The 27,597-nt window shown below is 39.8% G+C and overlaps 2 protein-coding genes across 2 annotated transcripts; both read right to left on the bottom strand.

Annotated features, from left to right (window-relative positions):
- Positions 1–1,322: 1,322 nt before the first annotated feature.
- jam2a (junctional adhesion molecule 2a) lies at positions 1,323–14,784 on the bottom strand. The gene is given in 12 exon segments (XM_071463878.1): positions 1,323–2,225; positions 2,445–2,478; positions 4,521–4,592; positions 6,573–6,588; positions 6,776–6,883; positions 7,353–7,455; positions 7,760–7,947; positions 8,043–8,192; positions 9,203–9,313; positions 9,461–9,526; positions 14,124–14,217; positions 14,219–14,784. Coding segments are annotated over 12 exon segments (1,044 nt in total). The 5' UTR covers positions 14,282–14,784; the 3' UTR covers positions 1,323–2,186.
- A 3,908-nt stretch (positions 14,785–18,692) lies between these two features.
- mrpl39 (mitochondrial ribosomal protein L39) lies at positions 18,693–26,849 on the bottom strand. The gene is made up of 10 exons (XM_071463879.1): positions 26,658–26,849; positions 25,306–25,512; positions 25,011–25,150; positions 24,369–24,468; positions 24,010–24,077; positions 23,024–23,136; positions 22,765–22,830; positions 22,487–22,640; positions 21,845–21,892; positions 18,693–18,862 (listed from the first exon to the last, which is right to left on the bottom strand). Exons 1-10 carry the CDS (start codon positions 26,692–26,694, stop codon positions 18,788–18,790), a joined length of 1,008 nt encoding a protein of 335 aa, XP_071319980.1. The 5' UTR covers positions 26,695–26,849; the 3' UTR covers positions 18,693–18,787.
- Positions 26,850–27,597: the final 748 nt, after the last annotated feature.

Raw genomic sequence — 27,597 nt, 5'->3', positions numbered from 1 at the left:
AACTGAACCAAGGCTTTAATCAATATCTTGATCTGGAAATCAGCAGTGCCTGCCAAAAATAGAAAATGTAATACATTTGCTCATGTAGATGAATAAGAGCTATTTTGTTCGAAACGCTTGTTTAAAAAAAAAAAAAACCCATATGTGTGTTTTTTGTAAATCTTAAATGTTTTAGTAAAGAGTTTTGCGTGAACTATGGCATTTAGAGAGCGTAAGGTGAACTACTCTTAATTTACGTTCAGTGAGTCAAATGTCGCCTGACTGAGGTGGAAATTGGCTGTCACTCTGAGCTGGACTTGAGAGGACTGCATTAAGACAAGGTCAGAGATGGATTTAAGCCTCTCCAAGATTAATATTTGAAACCCAGAATAGCGTCAAAGTGTAAGTTTCCATCTGACCCGATGTCTAAAGTTTTACAGATTTAAAATATAATGTTAAACTCAGAAAATAAGCTCAGATTTTAGCTCACTGTGATTTGCAGTTATGCAGTACTTCATCCAGAGTATAGATTCTTGCTTTTGTACACCAAACTAAAGCTGCCTGTCAGAACCTGTTACTGATGCTACATGCCTGCTTCAAGAAATGCACTTGAAATATTTATGTACAGTCTTGTTTGCAGAGCCACTGTGCTTCAGTATGTCTCTCTGTGGGAATACTGAAGTGGCTTTCAGCATGTATGTGGTGACATGCAGTGGAAATAAATGCAGTCTCAGGAATGGAGCAATAACAATCAAGCAAGTCACATAAACAACCAATTAATTAGATTTAGTTTGATTAATCAGCACTCCACTTAATTAGATTGATGTTCTCATCACTGCCAGCAGGGATCATAATGATAACTGCTTGTCAGTTTGATAGTGCTGTAATTGCAGTGGTGGAAAAAGTACTCAGCTCTTCTCCTTGAGTAAAATGAGTAATACCACAGTACAAGAGAATTGGCATCAAAATACCAAAAGCATTCACTTTGCATAACAGTCTATATTGTTGGATTCTAATTATTACTGTATTGTGAACATCCCTTGAATGTTGTAGCTGGTTAGGGGTAGGTTGCACCAATTTTATGCTGTTTTCATACTATTGAGTAGCTTGTAATTTTCCTCCCAGAGACTGATAATATATATCATTTGTGGATTATATTTTGTAATATTAATCTACACTTTAAAGGAACTAGTAACTAAAGTTATTAAATAAATGTAGTGGAGTAGAAGTATGAAGTAGCAGAAAATAGAAATACTGATGTACAAGTACCTCAATTGTACTTAAGTAAATGAGCCCAGTTATTTTTCCACCGCTGCAAAATGATGGCAACAATAACAGCAGTATGGTATTGAATAGAAAAACTTTATTGTTGATACACTATTCAAATAAAACTCTGAACAATCCATTCACACACTGTCTAAAAACAGACACTCCATTTCAACAACATTGATAAACAGTGGCACAAAGATATAAAGACAGAAAAAGTAAGGCAAGTTCTTTACAAAAAAGTGTGATTCATAGATAAATGACAGACAAATAAAAAGGCACAAGGTATATATATATATATATAAAAAAGACCATGCAGGCACATTAGGATGGAATGGGGTTGGTCTCAATAGAATTGGCTGGAGAGGCTTCCTGTTCTGGACTGGCTTTGTCTGGTTTTGTGTTGTTACTAAAATCACAAGGATCTTTTGTGGCACTGTCGCCCTTGGGAAGCCGGGGCCCCAGTGCTACAGAAGACAAAATGTTGGCTGAGGTAAACTGCATTTATGTTTGAGTAGATTGGAATGCCTTCCCTATTGCTTTAAAGCGAAATCCCTTGTGATGATTCAATTAAAAAAAAAATCCCTTAAATTAAACGATCAGTCTTTGGTGAAAGAAAACACAGTTAAATAATTGGCCTACAGAGGGAATTAAAGTGTGTAAGTCTCCACTAGTCCCTGGAATTTCAACATCTGACCACCAGGGGGGAGCAGAGTGCCATGAATCTGTGCTTAATCCCATAAGAGCAGAAAAACGTCAATGACAGATGCGAACCACATAGCAAAGCAAGAGAGTAAGAAGCCTTGCAAATTTGCTTGTCATAACCCATCCAGAAGAAGATTGAAATTAGCATGTAGCGTAAGAGCTCATTCAGAGTCCAGAGAGAAAAAGTAAAATCAGAGAATCCAGTGTTGGCACCATATTACAAGAGTGATGTACTCTCAAAGCATGAATGATTGGGTGTGTTTGAAATCCTGGGGCTGTGGAATACACAAAAAAAAAAGTATTAGTGTTCAACTATATTCTTGCACTCGTTTCAGAGTTACGGCCCTTGGTGATGCCTGGAGGTGACTGCGATGGGATTTCAATCAAAAACACAGCAACATTCATTAGGTAAGTGTAAAGCGCTGGTGCTTAAGTCAGCGTTTCTCCCCGTCACCACTCACTACCCAACATGAGAGGAAGAAAAAAACACTTACTTCTTGGGGTGGAGGGACATAGTTGACATTGGACCTGAAAGACAAAGGCATGGTAAGTACAGCGGACAGTTGTATCATATCTTGCCCTGCATAAATAATGCACATCATACATGGCAAACCTCCCATTGGGTAAAAAGGAAAGTCAGACTGAGCAGAGCAGCGTTAGAGACGGGACATCTGATAAACCTAACAGTCCCTTTTCCACACAAATGTACTTCAAATTTGTTACTGGTTCTTTGCTGGTCTGTTTATGGAGGCAAGAGGCAGCCAAAATAATTTGACTGTAGTATGCAACTGCAATCCTAAATGTAAAGTTAATTTAAGTTAGCTTGATAAATACACCTGAGCTACTGTCCTGTCAGGCAACCAGCAGAGACTCCAGCAAATCACATAACCCCCATTGAAGGAAGTAAGATAAGGTGGTATAATGAGTTATGTGTATATATATTTTTTATATATATAAAAAATATATATATTTTAATAAAATATATATATATATTTTATTAAAATATATATATATATATATATTTTATTAAAATATATATTTTTATAAAATATATATATTTTATTAAAATATATATAAAATATATATATATAATATATATATATTTTATTAAAATATATATAAAATATATATATATAATATATATATATTTTATAAAAATATATATATATAAAATATATATATAAAATATATATATATATATATATTTTATAAAAATATATATTTTAATAAAAAATATATATATATATATATATTTATAAAATATATATTTTATAAATATATATATATATTTTATAAAAATATATATTTTAATAAAATATATATATATATAATATATATATATAAAATATATATTTTATATATATATAAAATATATATTTTATATATTTTATATATATATAAAATATATATTTTATATATATATAAAATATATATTTTATATATATATAAAATATATATTTTATATATATATATATATATATATTTTATTAAAATATATATATATATATATTTTATTAAAATATATATTTTTATAAAATATATATATTTTATTAAAATATATATAAAATATATATATATATAATATATATATATTTTATTAAAATATATATAAAATATATATATATAATATATATATATTTATAAAATATATATTTTATATATATATATTTTATAAAATATATATATATATTTTATATATATATATATATAAAATATATATTTTATAAATATATATATATTATATATATATATTTTATATATATTTTAATAAAATATATAAAAAATATATATATATATATATATTTTATATATATATATATATATATAAAATATATATATATTTTATATATATATATATTTTATATATATATATAAAATATATATATATATATATATTTTATAAATATATATATATATTTTATATATATATATATATATAAAATATATATATATTTTATATATATATATTTTATATATATATATATAAAATATATATATATTTTATATATATATATTTTATATATATATATATAAAATATATATATATATTTTATTAAAATATATATATATATATTATATATATATATATATATATATAAAATATATATATATTTTATAAAAATATATATTTTAATAAAATATATATATATATATTTTATATATAAAATATATATTTTAATAAAATATATATTTTATATATAAAATATATATTTTAATAAAATATATATATATATTTTATATATATAAAATATATATTTTATATATATATATATATATAAATATATATTTTATATATATATATATAAAATATAATTTTATTAAAATATATATTTTTATAAAATTATATTTTAATATATAATTTTATTATATATATAATATAATTTCCATATTTAAACAAACTACGAGTATAACTGTTAGCTTAGCATAAAGACTGGTACTGCGGAAAAACATAACCTTGCTCTGTGAATGGGTAAAAAAAAATGTCACCACAATCCTGCAGATGCATGTAAGATTCAAATCATTATGGCTGCTCTCATCTGTCTGTTGACTTGTCTATGCATCACACTCACGTGTCCTCTGTTCTGTGCAGGGTTTGGCTGCTGATGTGGGCTGCACCATGACACTGGGAGATCCAAAAGGACCTGTAGGGGCCAGTGTGTTGGCTTTAAAAAGGGTCAACAACAGGGTGTCACTTCAGACTCACTGCACACCATGCTTTTATGGGAGGGGGTATTATTCATAAAGGTGTGCTTGAACATTTGGGTTTGTTGCTGTAATCCTAGCTCTGTAAATATTCTGTTTGTGCATTCAGGTCCCTGTTTACAAGCTGCAGGGAGAAAAATCATGCACTATGTCACAAGGGAGAGAAGATGGAATCTTCAGATTCTGACCAATCATTCAGTGAAATGAACCACACAGATGACTAGACAACTCTGTCAATCACCTACTGGTCGGTTTGCATTATGTGAGCTGGGAGTGCAAACTGAGCAGTCGGTGATAAACAGCACTGTCTAGCCAAAGACACTGATGGAAGCTGGAGATCCTGCCCTCTCTCCCTTCTGGCTAACCTTTTGCAACAGACTGTGTACAAAAGACACTTCAACCTGCAAGCAATGGCCTGAATATACAAACATTCAAAACACAAATTACATGTACAAATCAAAAGAGCAATTTACAGAACTAAGATTACACTGACAAAACTATTTTCTCAAGCACACCTTCATGAATGATGTAATATTTCATATATTAGCGGCAATGCTGCAGAGCCGAGGGTGAGCAGGTCAAGTGGTGAGCCAACACATGCAGCAATCAAACACCCAAGTATCAAAAGTCCAAGTCCTGTGTGACTTTCAGGATTCATTGCAGCTGTGAGCAAGACATTCAGCACCTACACTTTACAAATCCCTATAGATTCTACTATTCAAACAACATATCTCTCCAAGTATTTACATGAAACAGTCTTGTCATTGAAATATTAATCATTGGCAACAATAGTGTGCTACTTCCTTCATACATCTACAAAACACTGGCACGAACTATGTCTGGGTAACGCAACCATCAGAGCTCTCTGACAAACATCCCATATAACAACAGTTAAGAACTGATCCAAAGTCAGTCTTCAGCATGATATAACATTCATCTGTCTTGACTGTTTTTCTCTAAAAGGCAGAGCTGCATCCCGGATCTGCATTCCCACTCTGTTAACTTGTGCCTACTATTGGTGCATCAGAAATCATGTCACATTGTCTTTGTGAAGAAGCCTGCTCTATAAATAGGAAGTTGACACTGACAGCTCCAGTTAGCTCAGTGGGATAAGCATCAGACTTTAACCTAGACAAAGAGCTTTCGCATCAGCTTCAAGGAGAGCTCCAACGTTCACTCTCCATCAAACGCAGCGCAGTAACAAGCCAGTAATCAAATAACATAAAGTCAAGCGACTTAGGCCAGTCACAGGGGGACATGCATTTATGTCTCTGTGGTTTCTGGCTCAACAGCCAGTCAAGCATCAAAACATCCGTACGCCCACTGTGTTTGCAGGACAGGGACTGTTATTGTGTGTAAATGCATTGCTCCAGCAGCCCTCTGTTACGACACCATCTCATTCTTCAATCTCTTCAATATCTAAATAATCCATTTCAAATTAACCACCCAATCAGTTTAATTGCCTGCACTTCAATCTGCTGCCAATATTTTCCGCCGTGCTGATTAACAGCCAGTAATTATTCCATAATTATGTTGCACCGATTATTTATCTTCCTTTAATTGTCAGCATCTTTTTTAGATCATCTGGCTACATTTTGACATGATTTCAACAGAGGTACATCTGCCCAAAAGTGGCAGTCAATTTAAAAAAAAACCAACCCTTTCGTCATGTTTTTTTTTTTACATCTGTTGGCGCCAATCACTGGATGAGTAAAAACACAGGCGCTGCTGTGGCTCAGAAACACACACATTTAGACACACACAGCCACAGCTGTCACTCCATACAGTCCTGAGTCAGCACGCAGACACGCAGTCTAAGAGCAACAACAACCCACAACAACCCTCCGCAATCCTCAGTGTGTAGGGTATTAAGACTGTGTTTGCTCACATCAATGTTAATGCAATCACAGAGCTCTTACCTTCCTCTGTGTCCTGCTGATGGATGAGTCAGGAGCACCATGCAAGAAAAAAACAGTGAAAGTCACTTTTTTTTTTTTGTTTTTTGGAGAGAATAAAAACAATATTTCTATTAACTGAAGCACTGTTCATGCAAGAAGACAAAGTGGTTATTAGATTGAAAAAAAAAAAACACTGCACACAACTGAATGAAAGAGGAACGTACGGCTGAAGAAGCCGTTGCGGTGCAAGAGGAGTCCTCCACAGCCACAGACCACGACGACCAGACAGACCACCACCACCGCTGCCACGATGGCTGAGATGTTAACGTCCTCTGGAAGAGGGAGGGAGAATGAAAAGAGTTATGATCCATTTTCAATATGAGGTGAAACGGCGATAACTGTAAAATCTGCAAACATCAACATAAATAGCAAGGGCCGTATTTAATGCAACTCAGACTAATGCCTTTTCCTGTACTCATGGAATATTTCCTATAATTTATTGAGTGCATAAAATGGTTGCTTGCGTTAACCTAGAGCACATTATAGAATTTATTTGCAAGCTGAAGACCTTTCCATACATAATAGCATAATTTTAAACCATGTAATTTGTCCTTAAATGTCACACTTTCAATAGCTTCTTAAGGTGTTTCAGGGTGAAACAAGTTTGGCTCTTCCTCTGCACTGTATCTCTGATTTTCTCTTGTGCTGAGAGGTGTGGGGGAAGAGGCTGGATGAAGTGTCGGGGGGGGGGGGGGGGGGGGGGGGGGACAAAAAAAAAAAAAAACAACAAAAAACACAAACCTATTGCCATGTGCTTGCCCTCACACATCTTGGGTGGTCCCACCCCGTTCGATGCCAGGCAGCTGTACCGGCCGGTGTCCTCTTTGGCTACGGCTTTGAACTCCTGCAAAAGTTGCAGAGGGTAGAAAAAAACTTTAATACCTGTTTTTAGGAAGAGCGTGCTTTAAATGGCCTGAGTTGAAGCATTAATTCTGCTCAAGTGTCCTTGAGTGATCCTCAGAAACGCTACCTACTATCAAAAACCAGAAGAAGAAGCACTTTTCCCAAAACTCGACAGAAGCATCTCTGTTTGCTGCTTTAAATAACACGTTACTGCAAGGAGACAGTGTGAAACATTTGCCAATACACACACCATCCTTCCTTGTCTTCTTATCTTCACACACACACACACACACACTTGCACTCACCAGTACTCCAGTGTGTGAGTTGATTAAATAGGTGGCGTTGGCCTGGCGGGGCAGGCTGATTGGCTGGTTGTTCTTGAACCAGGAGTAGGTAGCAGGTGGGATGCTCTGTTGGTCTCTACAGCGCAGCTGCACCACTGAGCCCGTCACTGCCGAACTGGGGATCTCACAGGAGGGGGTGTGGGGGGGCACTGGAGGAAAGGACAACACAAGAATTACTGAAACTGAAACAAAAGCAAAATTTCAAACGTTTCAGCCATTTGTCATCATAGATTTTTAATCATACCCAGGACTTTCAGTGTCACGTTGGTCTCGCCCAAACTGACAGAGTCAAGAGGAGCACTGATCTCACAACGGTACTCCCCAGCATCCTCCTGAGTCACCCTTTGCAGCGTTACCGTGGCCCCTTCAATGGTTGCCCGACCTTCAAAAGGACCTGAAGGGAAAGAACAGAAAGTCAGGAGGAGGAGGAGGAGGACACGTCCTCTCTGACTGTGAAACTGGTGCAGCACATGTGCAGTTGGCATGTTTTCCTCTATAATTTACTTTACTGTCTATAGCTTTATCTGTTCTGCTCCTGCATTTGTAACTGATTTATTTTCTGATATTTATTACAACACACCAATATCAATCAAATAGAAACAAATAATTCATGAAGAAAACATGAAATCAACATCAAATCTTTAATGCAATGTAAACTCAACAGTAAAAACCTTCCAGCAAAAAGAAGCAGTTGTTTTTTACTGTGAAGCAGTTATATTGGGAAATTATTAAGAAGTTCTGTTCTGGTTATGACCCTTCAACAAAACAACTTTTCAGGAACTAACACATCTTTGTTTCGAGATTGCCTCAGACCTCCACTGGCCCTGAAACATTTACAGCATGAATCAGAAGGCATGTTGCCTCAGAGCTGCCTAACTGGTGAACCTAGCCAAGAGAAAGTTTGGAAATGACTCTTTGTGAATTTACCTGAATTTACATGAATTTCCAGCAGCTCTTCCTAAGAAATTGCCTCGCATTGACTCTTTATTTATGTTACCTTGTAAGCTAACTTGAGATGTGAAGTGGAGCTGCCAGTGAAGCAGAGGTGATGAGTTAGAGGCATTTTCAAAGCCTTGACATATTTGAGAAAACTGTCAGTGTAACTATGCCGTCTACAAAAGAGACTGCCGGGATGAAAGCTACTGTATGATTCATTATTTATTTCACCCATTAAATCCACATCCTAAACCACAAAAGCTGAAAGATCAAGATTTTATACCTTGACACCACTGACAAAGACTGAGCTAAAACATCTCTTTGGGTTGATCCATCACTCCTGTCTCAACGTAGGTGGTTTCTCTCATCCTATGTGGCAAACCCTTCTCCAGCTGGCACCACAAGCTGATTAAATCAAATGCCCTGTTTGTCACCAAGAGGATAAAGAGAGACCGACTGGTTTCTCACCTTTGAACTGTCCATCAAAGTACATGAAGGAGACATCTTTCCCCTTCTTCTTCCACTCGATGCGTGGGTTCTGGTCTCTCTCTGTGCGGAACATGCAGGACAGCACCGCATCTGAAGCAGGAACACGAGACCAGTGAGATATTTAAGGCACAACAGCGACAACTTCTATTTTTTTTTTTTCTCTATTTATAGCCTTATGGTTTATTGTGTCGGTAAAAGAGAGACTCAAAAAGTGAGATGCTTTTTTTTCTGCCTCACCTGAGTTCTCGCGCACCTCCACCTTGTGTCTGTTGGTCGACACGGTAACAGGAACAGAGGGGGAACCTGGTGATGGGGGAGAAGAGGGAGAGGGTGGGGAGTGGGAGATTAAGAAAAAAAAAATTGAGGTGAGAGCATTTCAGAACGCAATATAACTCATCATCCATTAGGGGGCAAGGTGAATTGGGTGGAGTGCTTCACATTGCCCGCCAACTGGCGAGAGGAGAATACTTAATGGCTGTCTTTGCTCGCTCTCGCTCTACTGTCTGAGCCGAATACACTGGTCTGAGGCGACTGAGGCTTTCTCCAGGAGATCTGAGGTGAGAGCAGGATTACTCCCTCCTTGGCTTTAATCCTGCGGGGTTAAGGAGCAGCCCGCCGTATGTTTATTAAAGCACAGGTTAGGACAAGGTCACCAAGCGTCTCACCAGCAGCTTGTCCAGATTGACGTGATGTATGACGGGGGCATTAGCAAGAGGCCCACGGCAAACTGTCCCGTGTTTATTTCCCCCGCCACTGACACATGCATCCAAACAGGAAGGGGAAACAGGAGCGGCCTTTCCTGAGTGCTGATTGGTTTACAGGCTGGATTACTGTCTGCTCGTCCTGTTGTTAAATGCAGGTGAAATGTGGGTGAAGGTTACCTGAGGGAGAAACGGGTTAGAAATACGCACATGGCACAAGCATGAAACAGCGTCAGGATGAAAGCCTAACATCTCCCAAAAGTCTGCAAATTAAGAAAAGGGGGCACATTTTTGAAAAGGCATAATAAATGTTGAATGGGCCTCAGGGATTCTTACCCAGAACATTAAGGGCAACGAAAAACTTCCAGCAAACTTTTAATTTGGTGTAATGAAGGTATCACCTTCACATATTCTTGAAAGCAAGAAGCTGAATAAATTATCTTGCTCCTGCACAAACACACTGGCTCACACACATGGTTCGACAAATACAGATAAAAATCTCACAATTCAAAACCTGAAAACACACATACTGGAATCAGTCTGTTCTGCAGTTTCCTGTTAGTCAGTAACATCCTGTGTCGGCCCATTGTGTCTGCATTACTATGAGTTACAGAAGATTTCCCCTTTGAAGGGAGGGGTGGCAGGGAAGAATGAAGGGCAAGCTGAGACAAAGGGCAGGAAGTGAGGAAAAAGGACAGGAAGGCGGCCATGTTGGACGGCCATTCAAACTGGAGCTTATAAGCAGACCCAAAGGTCTCTCTTGCTCTTACTTCCACGATGGCGGCTATTTTTAATTTGGCTTTTAAATAAACAAAAGCCTATACAATAATAATGTCATCTGCCAAATGCAGCATAACGCACACTCAAGTTTTTTAAAAGCTTTTCTTGAAGTTGGCTCAATTTACACCAGCTTCACCCGGTCAAACTTTGAGCTAAGTGAATTAAAACTGCACACTCTCCCTCCAGACGCTCTCTCTTCCCCTCGCTTTGCCATGTGTCGACTTGCGGCACTGTAACAGGATTATCATTGCTGTCTTGGCTTGTGTACCTCGACACCCTCTGAGGAGCATTGTCTCACCAAAGGATGAACAAGACGAGGGAGGGAGATACAATGAGATTAAGAAGAGACAGGAATAAACGACAAAGGAGAGATGAGCAGCCCTAAGAATAGCATAAAAATGAAATGGAGTGGAGGAGAGTGGGGCGGAAGGGGGGGGGCGAGCAGAGGTTGGTGGAGGGCGGACGAGAGACCCGCAGAAGCATGAATAAAAGAGAGAGTGGGATTGAAGGCGAGGGAGATCCTCTCAGACAGTGGGACTGTGAATGGAAGAAGCTCTTGTCACACAGTGTGAGACCAGGCCTGCTGCCACCTTGAAGGGTGTCTCTTTGAGAAACAGGAAAAGTAGCAGGGCTGACAACACGCCTGCACTTAGCCGCTGCACTGACTGACACACACACACACACACACACACACACACACACACACACACACACACACACACACACACACACACACACACGTTAAAGCACACACATCAAAAAACGAGCCAGGAGTCTGTGTGTGCAAAGTCCCGCTGCCCCCGTGTCGTGCTTCACTGTGCGCTCTACTACTATGAACACTGTCAGCTTCAATGGCCTCAATTAACTACAAAGGCGTCGAGGCAGACAATGAACACATGGCCTGTACAGATCATTTCACAACTGCATGGTGGGTAATGTTCACATGGTGGAAAGCTTTCTAAATAAACGGCCGGGTGTCTAAGAATTGGACAGAGGCAAATGCCTGTTAGCATGCAAATGTTGAACCACTGGGAGTTCCTGCAGGGTTGTGTCTCTGTTGTTGTGGCTGCACTGTCCAGGTAAATGTCTTGCAGAAAAACTCAGATGCGCCGTGTTCCAGCCTGGAGATGTAGAGTTCACTAATTTTAAGTCTCACTGAAGCAAAAGTGTTAGATTTGTTATTAGAGAGCTATTTTAGACAGCGTTACCTTCTAGGTAAACTGACTCATGCTGATTACTGGCCAACGTTGGCTGTGAAGACTGATCATGAGCCATATCTGGCCCACATTCGGCTGCCAGACTTGGTTTACGTTCTCGTAGTCTGGACTGCTCTGGGCTTAAGAGTCAGCTCCAGTTAGCAGCACCCAGGCCAGAGTTGGGCCAGCACTTGAAATTATCTCAAGATTCAGGAGTGAGTCCAGCAAACAGGCGTGCTGGACTTAGGCCACTGGTGAGCTGAGCATTTCTGGCCATGTGAGCAAAACTTGCAGCCCAATCAAGTTGTATAATGTTGGTTTTACTATTTTTACCACATCAAAGAGAATTTAGTGTGAATCACAAACCAAAATAGATCACAGAAAATTTCTTTCATGAACTTAGTGAAGTTTTTTTATGTGCTTCGCAGCAGGAAGTCTCTGGTGGTCTGCCAGTGTGGCATCAAATATGGCCACCATGGTAATTAAGATGCTTCTGCCGAGAGCTTGTTGTGCCTTTGACAGACAGAAACATGTAGACAAAGGCATCAAGACAGACATGGAGACACACACACACATACACATACACACATACACACACATGTCGTGAGTGGCATTAACATCAACCAAACACTGCGACAGCTTAAACTCATGCAGGGCCAGCCACCCCCTTGCCTGAGCAAAAATAGAAAGATGGCACGCTCACTCCTTGGCACGCAGCTTTACTCTCATTACGTGGTCCGTACAGAGTGTTACAGAGACTGGGGTGGGTGTTGCCAGGACTGTGCCGAGGTCAAAAGCATGGCGCAGTAATAATTAAGGCACTTATTCAAATTAACGGGGAACAAATGGAAGGGGAAGGAAGATGGACCCATAGGAAATGTCCTGTCTGCCTGTGTGATATAGATAACGTGGATGTGGGCGGCACACACGTTTCAAGGCTGTGGGGGTTCAGAGAAAAACAGGGCGAGGACAGTGTGTGTGTGTGTGTGTGTGTGTGTTCTCTGAACAAAGCCTCTCTGTATGACTGTAACCCTGTGAGCAACAGCTGTCTCAGTCAGGCACGGTGTGTGTGTGTGTGTGAGTGTGTGTGTGATTGAGATGGGGGATGTTGGATCTCCACCCAAAGCTTCTCCTCCTGCACTTTAAAAAAAAAAAAAAAAAAAATACAGTCCAGCGTGCAGTCGAGGACATTTAAAGCTGCTACGTTCAACTGTTGACATCTATCAATGAGCAGATGATGCGTGATCTCTGTCAGGGTGTCCACAGTGGGACTGGACAACCACAACCACACACACACACACACACACACACACACATATACACCTCTGAACCCGTGACCTGGTGGCCTGACAGGTGGCAAAACGTGGACAACACAGAGTCAAATGTGCGTCACTCACTTTCACTGTCTCATCACATCCATCCCACAGCGCCACGGCTCCCGTGGTGTCCTAACACCACGTCCACTGCTCTCTCTTTTCCTGCACGTCTCACAGGCGTCCACACAGGATCGTCGGGGGAAAGTTTAAAAGACAGATTTTCTCAGGATTGTTTCCACTTGTATTTCCCTGTTTTGTTTACGACCCTCAGTCTCCTGCTATGAAAACACCTTGCCACACAGAAAAAACAGTTTGAAGTTTCTGGTGGTAATCCAACCACTGACCTCATGCATGGATCCACAACCTTTCTCTGCCAAAACTGGGGCCCATCCGCCACCACTGTGCCGCCTACACCCTCAGAGGGCACCCTGCCAAGTACAACTTCTGGGCCAACTTGTAGGAACCCAGCATGGCAGCATCAGCAGCCCACTCTCACAGAGGGGCTTTAACGAAACCACAGTGTAACACTCAACAACAAAATAAGAAAACAAAAAAGGATCCCATTAGTTTCTATACTGAACTTTAAGATTTATAATTCTGACAATTAAATGTTTTCTCAAACAACAGTGAAGCAAAATCCAACTAAACTCTTAAGAAAATGTATCTTGACAAAAATACACTCTTGAAAAAAAGTGTCTCTCCACCTTGAAATGATTCATCACTTCTTTAAAAATAAAAATAAAATAAAAACCACTATAATTAAAAAGTAACAAGATCAGTTAAAACACATTAAAGCTTAATCAGCCATTTCCTGAGTTTTATCTGGGGAGCAGAGAGAGAGAAAAACCAAAAACAAGCAGAGCAACTAATGGTTCCTCTGAATAACTAGTTTCCATTAGGCACTTACATTGCATCAGTAAAATAACAATAGGAAGACACAGGGACGTCCCCTCCATTATCATCCACAACTCTGGCCGAGCCTCGTCTTCCCTGGACCGAGCGAGGAGGCAGATCCCGAGCCTCAGCTTTCTTCTCGCACTTGTTCACAACTCTCCAATAATTCATCCAGCTTCCAGGGAATAAACTGCTCTCCAGGGCAAGGCGACCGGACTGCCCCGGCACGGAGCGGAGCGGAGCGGCGCGGCACGGAGCAGCTGGCGGGCGAGCTGATGAGCGGGGCGCACAGCCGCGGCTGACAGAGGCTGGAGACGCCGGGGTCCTGTGCGGAGAAGTGTGGCTGGGAGACGGCGTGCCTCGGTTACTATCAAAGACGCGGATGAATGTCCTCTCTCCTCTGGTTGTGCGGTTTCGGCGCTGGCTGAGGTTGGAGATGGAGGTGGGGGGAGGGCGGGGTGTGCTTTCAGAGGAGGAGAGCGGCGGAGCGCCGAGAGCGCAGCGCCGTGTCCAAGACGCGCACTGCACTGCCAAGTGGCCACATAGCGGGAGTCAACTGGGTATGGCAACAAGGTGTGGCAGCCATCATACCTCAGCCGGAGCGGGACCCGGTTTGACCCCAAGCTTTTCTCCAGTATTACTGGAGGGCATAGATTGAGGCCAAATATTGTTTTTAAGCGACATCTGGAGCATTAAATCCAGATTTCCCTCCAAACCGACGCCTGGTGACCTGTTTCTGATCATCCCACAACTGCTCTACAAGTCAACAGCGACATGAATCTGTTGTTATTAAGGATAACAAACCATTTACTAAAGCTTTACAGACGTGCCATCAATAAGAGCAACCCATGGGTTGCCAGGTTGTGACCCACTGGCCCATATCACTACTTTTCTCAGACATCACTATTTCCGAAATAAAAAACACCAGACAAAGCCTGGTGACACCGAATTAGTTCTTCATTCACTGTGCAGCTTGTAACTAATACCTGGTAAATGATTTAGTTATTAACAAAAAAACATAAACCTTTTACAAGGGTGCCTTCAGTAGAAAGTGTTAGTTATGATGAACGATAACAAAGAAGGAAATATAAAGGAAGCAAGATAAGTAACAGTATGTGAACAGTGAGTAATGAGACAGCTCTGTTGAAAAGGGAGTTGTATTAAAGTGCAGGAAGGTTTCTTTGGTGTAAAGAAGTTCAAAAAGTTACTCAGAGTGAAGTTGAATTATCCAAAAACAACATCCTGCCCTCATTAAATCATCACTTTCCACATAAATACTGGCTGTAGAGGTTACAGTGTACAGTATAATCAGTCAATTTGAGTTCCTCTGAGTCTAAATATTCCAGCATCTCTGATTTTAAAGAGCCAAAGGACGACAAAACGTAGCCTTGAATGAAGATGCTGTGCTCAGAGCTGAGTCCAAAAAGAATTAAAGGCTTATGAGATGAAGGGAAGCTCGACACACTCTGAGCCAAAAACAGAATATGTATTCAGTGCCTGATCTTCGTCTCGATAACAGAAAATGTAGGAGGCTAATGATAATTACTTAGAAAGAAATGGATTTTCTATCGGGCTGTGGGAGGAGGAGGCTCCTCTCACACTTGCTATAAGTTATTCACTGATCAATTATCACAATTGTGCCATTAGCTGATAATAACTCAACAGAAGCAAAACCGTGGGTACGTTTCAGAAGGTTTCGGGCCTTTTTTCTTGTGTTTTTTCTTGATTTGCAGATCTATCAGATTTTATTCTAAGATACATGAGCTGGTTTATAGTTTTTCTTTGAATGGTTTCTACTCTTAATGCAACCATCTAATATTTCAACTCAATGGATTTTTTTCTGTCTTTTTTTAAAATTAATTTTGCAGCTAATTTTTTTTTTCCTTTTTTGCACGGGAAGGATCTAATATAGGCTGCACTCTGGTATCACATGGAGGATGACATGTGACTTATCCATTAATAAAGATAAGGTTGACATGAGTGCAGCCATAAAATTTGGGGTTGTAGTAAATGAATCTGTGTGTTAAGGGCTTAGAAATGAGAAATTCATGATGATCTTCTTTAGAAGAAGCTCAGCACTGATTAGTCACAGCTATGTTAAATGAATTGTTGCAGAGGTGAGAGATAACACACTACCAACTATTTCATTAACCCAAGTCCTGCAGATCAATGACTCCCAAGTGAATCACTACTGACTAAGCAACTGTTGGGCTGAACACCGGATTGGCCAACATTACAACTCTGCCTCGACCCCCGACAAAATACTTTTACAGTCTGAAATAAAATGAGGGAACCTCTGGGGTGAATACAACGTACTGCACGAGATCTTCAGCATAAATCGAGAACAGAAACACATTATAAATTCATTTCTAGGAATGCATTATTCCACAGTGTTTTAGTAGCTATTCAAATTTAATCATGTTTGAGCAGCAGCGTCGCAGGCGCAGCAGTAGCTCCTGAACACCTCTCAAGAGCTGCAGCAGCGAGAAATTCAGGGCACCGACTCAAACATCTCAATTGGCGCTGGTGGTGTGAGTGGCTGCAAGTCCGAGGCATATGTGCCTGGGTGTGTCTCACACATTGTCTGTGTGTGTCTGGGTGGGGGTTGAAGAAGGGCGGGGGTCGTGGTGGTGGTAGGATGCTTGAGTGGGAGCAACAGCTGCACAGCGGCTAACTTTTCTGCCCTGAGGGTTTGCTTAATCTTCAGTCGTCTGCTGATGGTGATTAAATGCAGGAAAAAGTTACCTGTCGCTGAGAAACAACTACGCTACTCAGATAATCTGAAAAATTTTTTTTTTGGTTTTAAGCTACCTGCCTTTCACTTCTCCTGTTCATCCAAAGGCGCACAGAGGGGCAGCGGCTCAAATATCAAACAGGGATCTGCAACATACACATGGGGGAGGGGAGAGGAGTGAAAGTCTGTGGGAGCTGCTCAATTTTCTTTATGTCATTGGTGGTCATTAAACATTACCAGCTGTCTGCAACCACCTGTACAGTGACACAGATGGTGAGCTAAACGTAGCACGGTTTAAAAACTACTGGTACCACTTTCAAAATAAGGTGTCTTTCTGAAGCCTTAAGCAAATTGTGGCTAATGATTTATTCATGGTTAAAAAAATAAGGCAGCTCAGAAATGTATTCACTTTCTTGGTGAGAGATGGATGAGAAGACAACAGAAATGTCAAATTTATTGGGCAATTATTGTCTATAAGCACCCAGGTGAGACCACAGGTGCATTTTTGAACTTTGAACAGAGCTGTTTCCAGTCTTATTGTTGTGCTAAGCTAATGAGCTGCTGGCTGTAGCTTTATATTTACAGTACGGACACGAGTGGTTTTGCCCCTCTCATCTGAGTTTCAGGAAAGGAAATCAGCACAAACATTTCCCATGATGCTAAACTCATTTCCTAACGCTTTATAGATAAGTTTTAGGCCGAACCCTTGTCCGGTGTTTCTCCTCTGTTGAATGACAAAAGAGAAAACACAAAGTGTGATATGGATCGTCTGAAAGCACCTGCTGTCTCCAGACATTTAGATTAAGGAGGTCACCTCTGACAGCAGCGCTTTCTGCAGATCCTTACGATCAACAATGATGATTTTCATACAATCTACTATTTGTTCTTCATGTAGCTGAGCAGGCTCATTTCTCAACACAAGGGCTGCAGCTATAAGTATTTTCATTTTAATTACTTTACCAGGGAATTTCTTGATTTATAGATAAAGCATTTATCTATAAATGAGAAAATAGAAAAATGTCAAATTCTCCTAAATTCCAAGCTGCCACCTCTATATTGTATGTTTAGTCTGAATAACAAGTATTAATAGCCATATATTAACTATGAAATTATCTTATTTATTTACCTTTATTAATAGGAATTGAGGCTTTGTTTATAACTTGGTAACATGGTAACAACAGACAACCAGGACAGCTGTTCTTATTGTTTATGACTCATTAATGAAGCATTTGTACACAGTAACTATTAATTACAACTTGAGGCTTTTATAAGAGCATCTTATTATAAAGTGGTACCAAACAATTTTAGCCTGTGATTCAAAGTTACATCTACAGCATCTCAACACACTAAAGACGTACTGTAGCTGGCGATCTGCGGCAGAAACCAGGAGTTTGTCTCTAACACGTCAAAGCGCCTGGAATCCTGGGAGAAAAATGTAAAGAGAAACATTGAATCCTCAGGCTTGCTCACACTTTCTCACACCTGCCTCTGAACACACTCTGAGGATTGAGAGCCACCTGTTTGACAAGTGATAGACAAAACAGCTGCGCTACAGCCTGACCTTCAGCCAACACACACACACATACACACACATCGCTTTTTTGTTGAGCAAACTGCTGACACGGACACAAACACAAATCCACATTTACATTTTCTCGCTCACTCCTACACACCCACCATCAGGTGAACCGTTATAAACCCAGGCAGTCCCACAGGGGAGTGTTAAAATCTTTCTTTCAACACATGATGTAAGAAAGACACCCGTGTTTTGTGTTTTGTGACAATAAGGTCAAGGGTCACGACTCCCTTCAGTGATGAATTTCATAAGAAAGAGATAAGTGGAAGTGATTTGTCATGCATTTTTTACACATTTATTGAACAAATATTACAGTCAGATACATGTCAAAGTGTATATGTGTGCGTGGAAGGTTACACAGAGGTGGTTACTGGCTGGTTGGAGGTTGAGTTGAGTCAGGAGGAGAGGGTGGAGTCACTTCTTCAGGTCTTGGCACTTCTACCTATATTAAAAAAACAAAAACAAAACACACGTTAGATCATGTTAACAATTACTTTAGTAATTATTACGTCCGTTCTCTAACTTTTGAGAACATTTGCTAAAGTAGAAACGGCTCAAAAATCCTCTTTAAAAGGACACTTCCACAGAGATGTTGGAGGGGTGTGGGGGCATGAGGCGCCCCACAGGGAAAATTTAGGAGAATCTGTTTGCAGTGTGGGCGGCCGTGTATGAGCGCCAGCTGGAGGCAGACGGGGGACATGCTTCCCTACTGCCTGCAGCCGGCTCAGAAACATGCTCGCCCACGCCTCGCTGCTTTTATAAACCTGCTTCTGGTGAGTTCTGTACTACGGCACATACAGGCAGTGGACAAAATAACACAAACCTTTTAGCTTTACAACTTAATGCATTTGAACAACACAATCTTAAAAATATAAAGCTGAATAAATTGCCCCATCAAACTGTCTCATAAAAAGCTGCTGTGTTGAATGGCCACTGTACAGAAGTGCATTAGATTGAAGTGTTCCTGTTATTTTGTCAACCCCCTGGATCTAAACTCGCAAGGGAAACACATACATTATATATCATACAATCTAAATAACTGCAGATAAAAACACCAATATGAATTTTATCAACTTTGAAACATCTAATTCTACTCAAAGAGTCAGTGTTTCTATATTTTGTATCTCCATTAATAGAAACTGATTCAAAAATGTTGATATTTCCCTTCTCTTCTCTTAACTCATTGGAGAAGGAAACAATAGAAAACTGTTCACAGACTGAGTGGCTGGTTTAATTTTGACCCACTGGACATACTATACTTTTGCACACAGTTTTCTTGTAGATTGATGAATTAATACTCACATTTTTGGAAGTGCTGACTTTACTTTTTTATTTACTTCCCTAATAAAGTTGTTAAGATAATCTGACTGAACTGTTGGTTTGTTTACAGCTCATGTGATCGTCTGACTGATGGTGTTTCTTGCCCAGTTGGACTTTGTTGTAGAAATATGGTAATTACTTTAGTGAGCACAGCTTAATCATGAAAGCCAGGAATTATGGAAACTATGAAAATTTGACCCAAGTTATAATACATCAGAATAATCCTTTATAAGCTTGTATGTCCACTGGGTATTTTGACTTGAGACAAACTCACTCTTGGGGTTTTATCTCACTTGACTAAAGAGATTTGACCACAGTAGCAGCAAAGAGTAGTTTACACACAGTCACATGAGACGTTTAAATACACAGTATTCATATACTAACTTTAATTGTGCACACACTTGAAAGTGAAATCAGTGGTGCATTCTGGGTATAAGGCTGCTAGCAAAGTTGCTCCTCGTCTTGGTCCCTGCCTCAGCATGTTACTGATAATCTTACACATACCTGATAATTACACTGTACTGTGTGGGTTGTAATCTAAAGTGTTAGCAGATCATTTTTAAATGCAGTGTTTGAATACCTGGTATCAAGGCAGCCTTTCCAAATGAAGTGTCTGCTGTAAATTACTCCGAGCCCAGGATGCACAGTATGAAAATGTAGTTTGTCCAAGTTCATAACTTTGGATTGTAGGAGAGTTCCCCAACAGTGGGGTTCAACATGAAAAATATAAATATAGAAATAAACCTTCCTCCATATTTTCACTACAAAAAGGTCAAGACTCAAGGTGTAATAAACCAGAATTACACTTTCATGTGTCACAAGGTTGAAATGAAATACCGTACACATGTGCCCATGTTTTCAATATGTGTTCGATGTCTCTCACAGTTTTGTTTTGCCACATGAAGGAGAGACAGACAAACATTGAACATGACAAAACAAGCCAGTGTCTTGTGGTTTTATAGAAAGACAGAAAACATTAATGTGGGCTTTAATGATCTCTGCCTGCCACTGTGTGAGGGAAATATGTGCATTAGGCTCAGTTTTGCATACACATACTAAAAACACTGCTGCATAAATGTCCTTCAGACTGGTTCTACATCCCATACTGACGAGACATCTGTCCTCTACTCACATCATAAGCACACTCAGAGCCAACGTCATTGTGTCAGCTGATGATATGGAAGAGGGTCCTCTCAGACCATAAAACTGTGTCGCCCCTGCAGCAGCTCTGCATGCTAATCCTGTGCTTGTAAAACCCTCAGAAAGACATGATCCAAATATTCTACACTTGTACTGTCAGTCCAACTCTGACGTTCATACTTTTGTCTTAAAAAGTGCTGTTTCAATTCCCTGAGTAACCAAATCTCTGAAAATAAAATGTAGGCCACAGAGCACAGTATGTCATCGGTTGCCAAATCAAGTGTGTCTATTAATGAGTACATCTTTTTTTTTTTCATTACGCAATCAGGGATGCACAGAGAATGCCAGGAAGGCTGCAGCAAAATATATTTCGCCTAGATGGCTCCATCCAAAATTAACTCATAGCCTAGTTTGAATTTGAAGAATTTATGCTTCTCCATTAGAGCCCGAGTCAAACTTGGTTATGCTCAGACAGAGCAGATTCAACTTTGAATCAATCTGAGTGTCACTATATACAACATCTACAATGAGACGCCTTGAACCTGGAGAGATTTAAAAATACTTCTTCCTTGGATCTGGAGTTAGTGTCTGCGTCTTTGATGTTGAGTTCAGAAAACGGGAGTTTGTCCTTCATCATGAGGATGAAACCTGGTTTTTCCTGAAGACTACAGCTCACACTGCATCTCCTCTCTCTGTTTTGTGCCAAAACATAAATGCAAAGCAATAAAAATAGCCATGCTAAATTCTAACCTCTGGATACTTTGTAAAAATGTGAAGTGATGGCTGTGGCTGGGGAGCAGGCTGGCAGAATGTGGAACAGACAATAATTTGGTCAAGTATCCAGCATCTAGACCAGACCAATGCCCCAAAACACTAACAGCCCTCCTTCTGTGAGCTGGCCTCAGCGCTTCAGCTTTGATGTCGCTGTAGCTGAATGAGATACTGAGATATTTGTTGTTCTTACCAGTTTCTCTGCCCGCTGCCTCAGTTTCCTCCAGACTGTGTGGTGAGCCTGCAGAGAGAAGAGAAAACGTGACTTGCAGGCATATGTAGACAACAATAAAGTAGTTTTTATTGCACCATACTCTTCTGTGCAATTATAGAGGACAAGCATTAATAATAAAAATAATAATCTTAAGGGAAACCATTGCAGACTGAGAAAGAATCACTTTTTGTTTGTAGAATAATCAGACTTTTTTCCTGGTGGCAATGAAAGCTTAAAGTGAAGTTGCCAACAGATGACATTTAAACTGATATTCACCCTTAAATTTGAAATTTTTACATCATAGAAATCTAGGTATAATCAGTTTTCCCATAAAATTTAAACCATCATAGGACTAAGCCGGGTCCCTGATCCAATAAAATTAAACTAAAATCCATACAAAAGAATTTTAAAACTGGTTAGAATGAAAATAGCTCCACTGAGAAGGCGACATTAATCAACATTGTAAAATGCAACTAACAAACTGGCATGTAGGTGTAGAAAAAGTTATGGACAAACAAGAGAGAAAACCTAACACGGAGAGCATCCTCAGTTCAACTTTCTGAGAAATCCTCTGTGTGTTTAGGAGCTGTTACGTCATCATATCCACACACACGTCCTTACCTGCAGCTGCAGAGGCAGGGAGAGGCCCTGTGCTCGACGGTGAAGGCCCCAGGGTCCCTGGGCCAGGCTGTGAAGGGCTGTCACCTCATACTGGGAGCACAGACCCGTCCTGGCCACCAGAGGGCCCCCACTCAGCAGCACATGGTCACCACATCTACACAAAAGGTATGTGGATGTGGGAGGTTAGGTGAGATATGCACAGAATGTGTACATTTCCTTAGATATACATGAATATGACAAGAACCTGTCTGAAACAAAATGTCTGCATTTTGTGTCACCTGTAGAGCATCACCGTGCCTTTGGGATTCTGTGCCGCCTTCTGTTCCACCTCTTCCTGTTTATACCTGGGAGACACAGACAAAAATAGTCAGTGTGTGTTTAAGAATAGTGTGTGGAGGGAGAAAGAGGAGAACACTGAGAAAATAAGACAGAGGTTCTGAGGTATGAAGTGAGAACAAAGGAACAAAGAGCAGTGAAATGAGCTGTGTAGGAGTGTCAGAGGGGAACAGCACTGAGCAGCATCAAGAGTCAGTTTACCTGCTGTGTGAGAAGACCTCCAGCGCCACAGAGGGCGCCACCTCCAGAGGCTCCCAGGCCAAGTCCTGATGGATCAGCTGCTGAGCCGCTCGGGTCAGAGAGCGCAACGACTCCTGGAGAGAAAAACGAGCTATATTAATAATCGTTTACAAAAACAACTCTCTTCCACTCAAAAAGGATCGAGTAGATTAAGAGACCAAGATGTCCTGTAATCAAAGAAGTAAACCAACAAAAGCTCTGAGTCATTCCTCCTCTGCAACTGCTGGTGACAAATAAAAGCTTCACTTCAAAGGTGATGATAAAAATCCACAATGCAGTACATCACCAGCTGTCTTCTCTCTCACACATGTGAATAAATACAAAACCTTACATAACAGATACTTTGAATCCTAAAGATGCAAACACTCCTATTTTTTGCCTAAATACTAACAAAGACAGGATTAGATGAGGTTTAGAGGAGGATGTTAGTACGACTTTATTTAGGCCAAACAATGATGCAGGGGTGGTCTAAGACTTTTCTTTGTTGTGATATTTTCTTCCATCATGAAAACCAATGTAACTCAAGCTGACTGCAGCCTCTGTTTGTCTGAAGTCTGCAGTACAAAGAGTGAATTTGTATTGAAAAAGACAGATTTGGAGATTTTGGGTGAATGAAAAACTTTTCACCATCTGAAATGTCTAACTTCACATCTTACTGCAGTATTGTGGAAACGCAGAAACGTGAAATAATGCATTTCAGCTTTGTGTGAAGTTTGTCTTTCAGGCAGTAAATGTTTACTTTTCAAATGCATTTTTATCTTAAATCAAAGCTGCAGCACCAGCTGGAAACAGACATCATTCCTATCTTTTTGTTCTATAAAGGAAAAAGTTTCCTTTGAAAGTAGAAGGGAACAAGTTCAGTAATGACTGTGGAAGATTAACTGAGCTTTTCACCAATCTCTCACACACACACACACACACACACACACACACACACACACACACACCTCAGAGGGAGTCCATGAATCCAGCTGAGGGTCGAGTGCCAAATCACAGCAGAAGGCTCCTGAAGTGACTGCGGGGAAACAGATGAAGTGGAAACAAATTAGCGAAACACAACTGAAACCTATGACCTCTTATCAAAATACAAAACTTACTTTTCAATTACATAAACTAAATAAGAAATCTAATCCTACCTGTGTTTAATTATATTCTGTTTAGTCTAGAAACAAGCATCCAACACTGCATCTGACTGAGGCTTTTAATTTTCTGGCAGTCTAGCAGAGGACCCTGACTGATTTATTGAGCAAGGATAAATTCTACTGGTCTCTGATGCCTGGTCAGACATGAAGAGGAGCTCCTTTACCTGGAACCTCAGGTGTGCTGAGCAGCTCCACAGTATAGTCGTCCTTGAAGGCAGTCTCCAAAATCTGACCCAGCAAGGCAGCACAGGAGCGCCAATAGGCCTGGGAGGACCAGAGGACACAGTTAAACTAAGACATTTACTCCGTTAATGATACTATTGATTTCAAGATCACAAGATGATTCATAGTTAGTTAGACAGATTTAAAAATAAACATATTTTTTTCCAGACTTAATTCCTTTGTTGTGTTAAATAGTGGATCGTTTGACCTCTTCAGGCCTCTAAAATATGATCAAAACAAAAACTACGTGAGAGGGGGAAAAAAAATCACTTTGGTTGACTAAAAGGCTTTATGAGGGGTCACATATGGACACGGTCTTCTGTTAAGGGGAGACAAGCCAAGAAAGTTGGTATTTTATTATTTCCCCCAAGAAATTATATAATTCCCTGACTTTACATTTTGTAAAAACAGAAATGAATGATTTTCCACAAAAGCAACGGTTTGATTTATGGTCGAAATCAGGAGGAAAAAGCTGGAAAATACCATTTCTCTTATTTTTAATACATTAGAACTAAACAGGAGACGAATGTGTCAAGCAATCAGAAATTCTATTAAATACAATTCGTTTTTGTTATAAAAGTTACCTGGTTGACCAGTGTTGGGTCACTGTCTTTAAACGTGAGCAGGGTAAGTGAGCATGAGTGGGTGAGGGGCTTATGGAGAGGCCATAGTTCTTCGTCTACCAGGGCCAGAGCTGAGCTGGTCACGTGATACTCTGTCAAGTCTGAGGGAAACACAGGGGAGTTAATTTAAGAGCAAAAACAAACATTTATTCAGAAGACTGTGTTTAATTCAGAGGACCTGACCTGATTCTAAAAATGGCTACAGTAAAGATTAAAGGTTCAAGAACCGGTCAACCACACACTCCCTTTCACTTACGTCTGGCACAGCTCAGTGGAGTGGACATCCCTCTGTTCATGATGAGCAGCGTACCGTCCAGCCCCGGGCCCTGCATGGACACCTCTATCTTCTCGATGCGAGGGTACAGAGCTCTCTGCCTCGCCTGCTCTCTGGAGAAGACTGCGTTGCGCTGGCTGCGGACCTCGGCAGCTGGTGGACGCACGGCCGCTGCAGTAGATGCATAACCTTTGCAGGTGAGGGGTGGGGGACAAGAGGAGTCAAAATGAATCAAAAGGACAACAGAGGACTCATTAATGTCTAAACTTTACTTTTTGTCGTAGTTTCCCACCAAGGAAACAAATACAGGATGAAGTCTTTGTCTCAACTTAGTTATTAATGTTACTATTACTTAAAAGAGCCTTTCGCCTATTTTACATGCGGCTTATATGTAGCTGTATAATTTCTCCTGTGACTCTGGAGAAGTTGTAGTGAAGTTACAGATGACACCATATCCATGTCAATGGGTTAATCTGGACTTGAGACTACAATATATAATAGAATATAATAATATTATATATTAATAATAGCCTGTTTTTAAACTGAGACTGTGTAGTTTGAAAGATGTAAGAATTTATGGGCACCAAACAAGCTACCGAGTTGCATTATGGGAAGTGTAGGCTGCAGTGTTTTTGGATTTACACCCATAGTAGATACTAAAGTTGGGATTTAACTTCTTTAATGTCAGCTTTATAAATTGGTATAATGTCAATCATATCTTAGAAAAACTAAAGTGCATTCACAGCCTTGTTTGGTTGACATGTGGGAGGGTTTTTACATGCCGTCATTTCAACCATCTAAGGTCATGCCAGTGATTATAGAGGTTTTCAAAATGAAGTTGAGACTTTGTAAATTACTTTCATGCACATCTTAACAATAATTTAATATCTAATACTGCGAATAGTGAAACCTACACTATTTGATGCTGACAATATCTGGCAATACTTGGAAGATAAATATATGCTAACTTAGCAACATTTGAGACTAAAAGCCAGAGTCTGGATATCATAATATATTTATATATTTATTTATTAACGGTCATAGTAATAGTTTAATCACGGCAGACATTTTCAAACATGGCAGCAGGAAATAGCACAGGTGCATTTCGTGACATTAATTAGAGGAGCACCTGGTGTTGTGGATGCTAAGTCACTGGAGTATCTTACTCAATATTTAAATTAATGTTAATAATTACACATGACAAGTCAAAATGTTTGCTATGACAAATATACTCTTATTGACACTAAAGCGATATGAAGCTACAAGCTATCATTAAACTGTCGCTAGCTCACATGCTAATGCTAGCCGATTGACGTTGGCTAACAGTTACTTACGGCGCTGGAGAAGTCGACACACGGTCCTGGTCGCCATTGAGACAAATATTTCTACAGCCACATTAAAAAAAAAAACAAGCGAAAACAGAGACAGAAGCGCAAGTCGATAAGTGTCTGTTACAACCTCCTGTGACCGAAGGACGCCATGCCTGCTTCGTGTGCAATGTCTATTTCGGTCCGGGCAGGAACTGACAGAGGCGACAGAGTTCCATGTGACCTGCAAAAACGAACTGCGGTTCCAGTTTATGACAGCAGATGTCGCTGTTGGTAGTCATTTCAATGAGGCTTATGTAGACGGGGCACTGCAATGATTATTGTCCTCTGCAGAGAAAAAAAAATTATCTGTATTAGCACCATTTTTTAATCAAGTCTATTCCTAACAACGTAATATATCTCTGTACAATACTTATTTGATGTTGCTATAGGCACTTGTATGAAAGTTTAGATATTTATGGCATTCCTCCACAATTTATTTCTAAATCACCTCACTCGCTCTAGTGTTGAAAGACTGTTTCTCATATGCTGAATCCAAAGTTATTATCTTGGCTCTGAAGTCTCACATATCCTCAATTTCATCCTCTAATGGGCCCTAATGGCACTCCGAATTTGACAAATGCTTGTTGGATTTTTCACGACCAGAATCAGCAGTTAAGTGTTGGCACTAATGGCAGAAGCAGAAGCAGCAGGACACCGGGGCAGGGAACACAGCCGCAAGGACCAAAACCTCATAAATCATCTCGACATTGGTTGTGATGGAGCCAGATTACTGCTAAACAGCAAAGCTGAGAGGCTATTTTCACAATGAGTGCAAATCTCATGACCTGTGGAGGCTAAACTAAAATGAGAGAGGTAACTATGGCAGTGAGGAAAAATTGCTTTCACAAAAAACTCAAACGAAAGAAAATATGTGGAGTTTCTTTCCCGTGAGTGAGTGACATCA

The sequence above is a fragment of the Trachinotus anak genome, unplaced genomic scaffold (assembly GCF_046630095.1).
Source record: "Trachinotus anak isolate AG129_WGS33_773 ecotype Australia unplaced genomic scaffold, CSIRO_AGI_Tana_v1 ptg000026l, whole genome shotgun sequence".
Classification (NCBI taxonomy): domain Eukaryota; kingdom Metazoa; phylum Chordata; class Actinopteri; order Carangiformes; family Carangidae; genus Trachinotus; species Trachinotus anak.
The sequence above is the reverse complement of the archived record's forward strand: the minus strand, read 5'-3'. Positions and strand labels throughout refer to the sequence as shown.

Coding starts and splice junctions, on each gene's coding strand:
- mrpl39 (XM_071463879.1), bottom strand. CDS start 26,694: ATGGCGACCAGGACCGTGTGTCGACTTCTCCAGCGCC. Junction 25,513..26,657: donor GTGTCGACTTCTCCAGCGCC/GTAAGTAACTGT, acceptor TCACCTGCAAAG/GTTATGCATCTACTGCAGCG. Junction 22,831..23,023: donor GAGGTCTTCTCACACAGCAG/GTAAACTGACTC, acceptor TGTGTCTCCCAG/GTATAAACAGGAAGAGGTGG.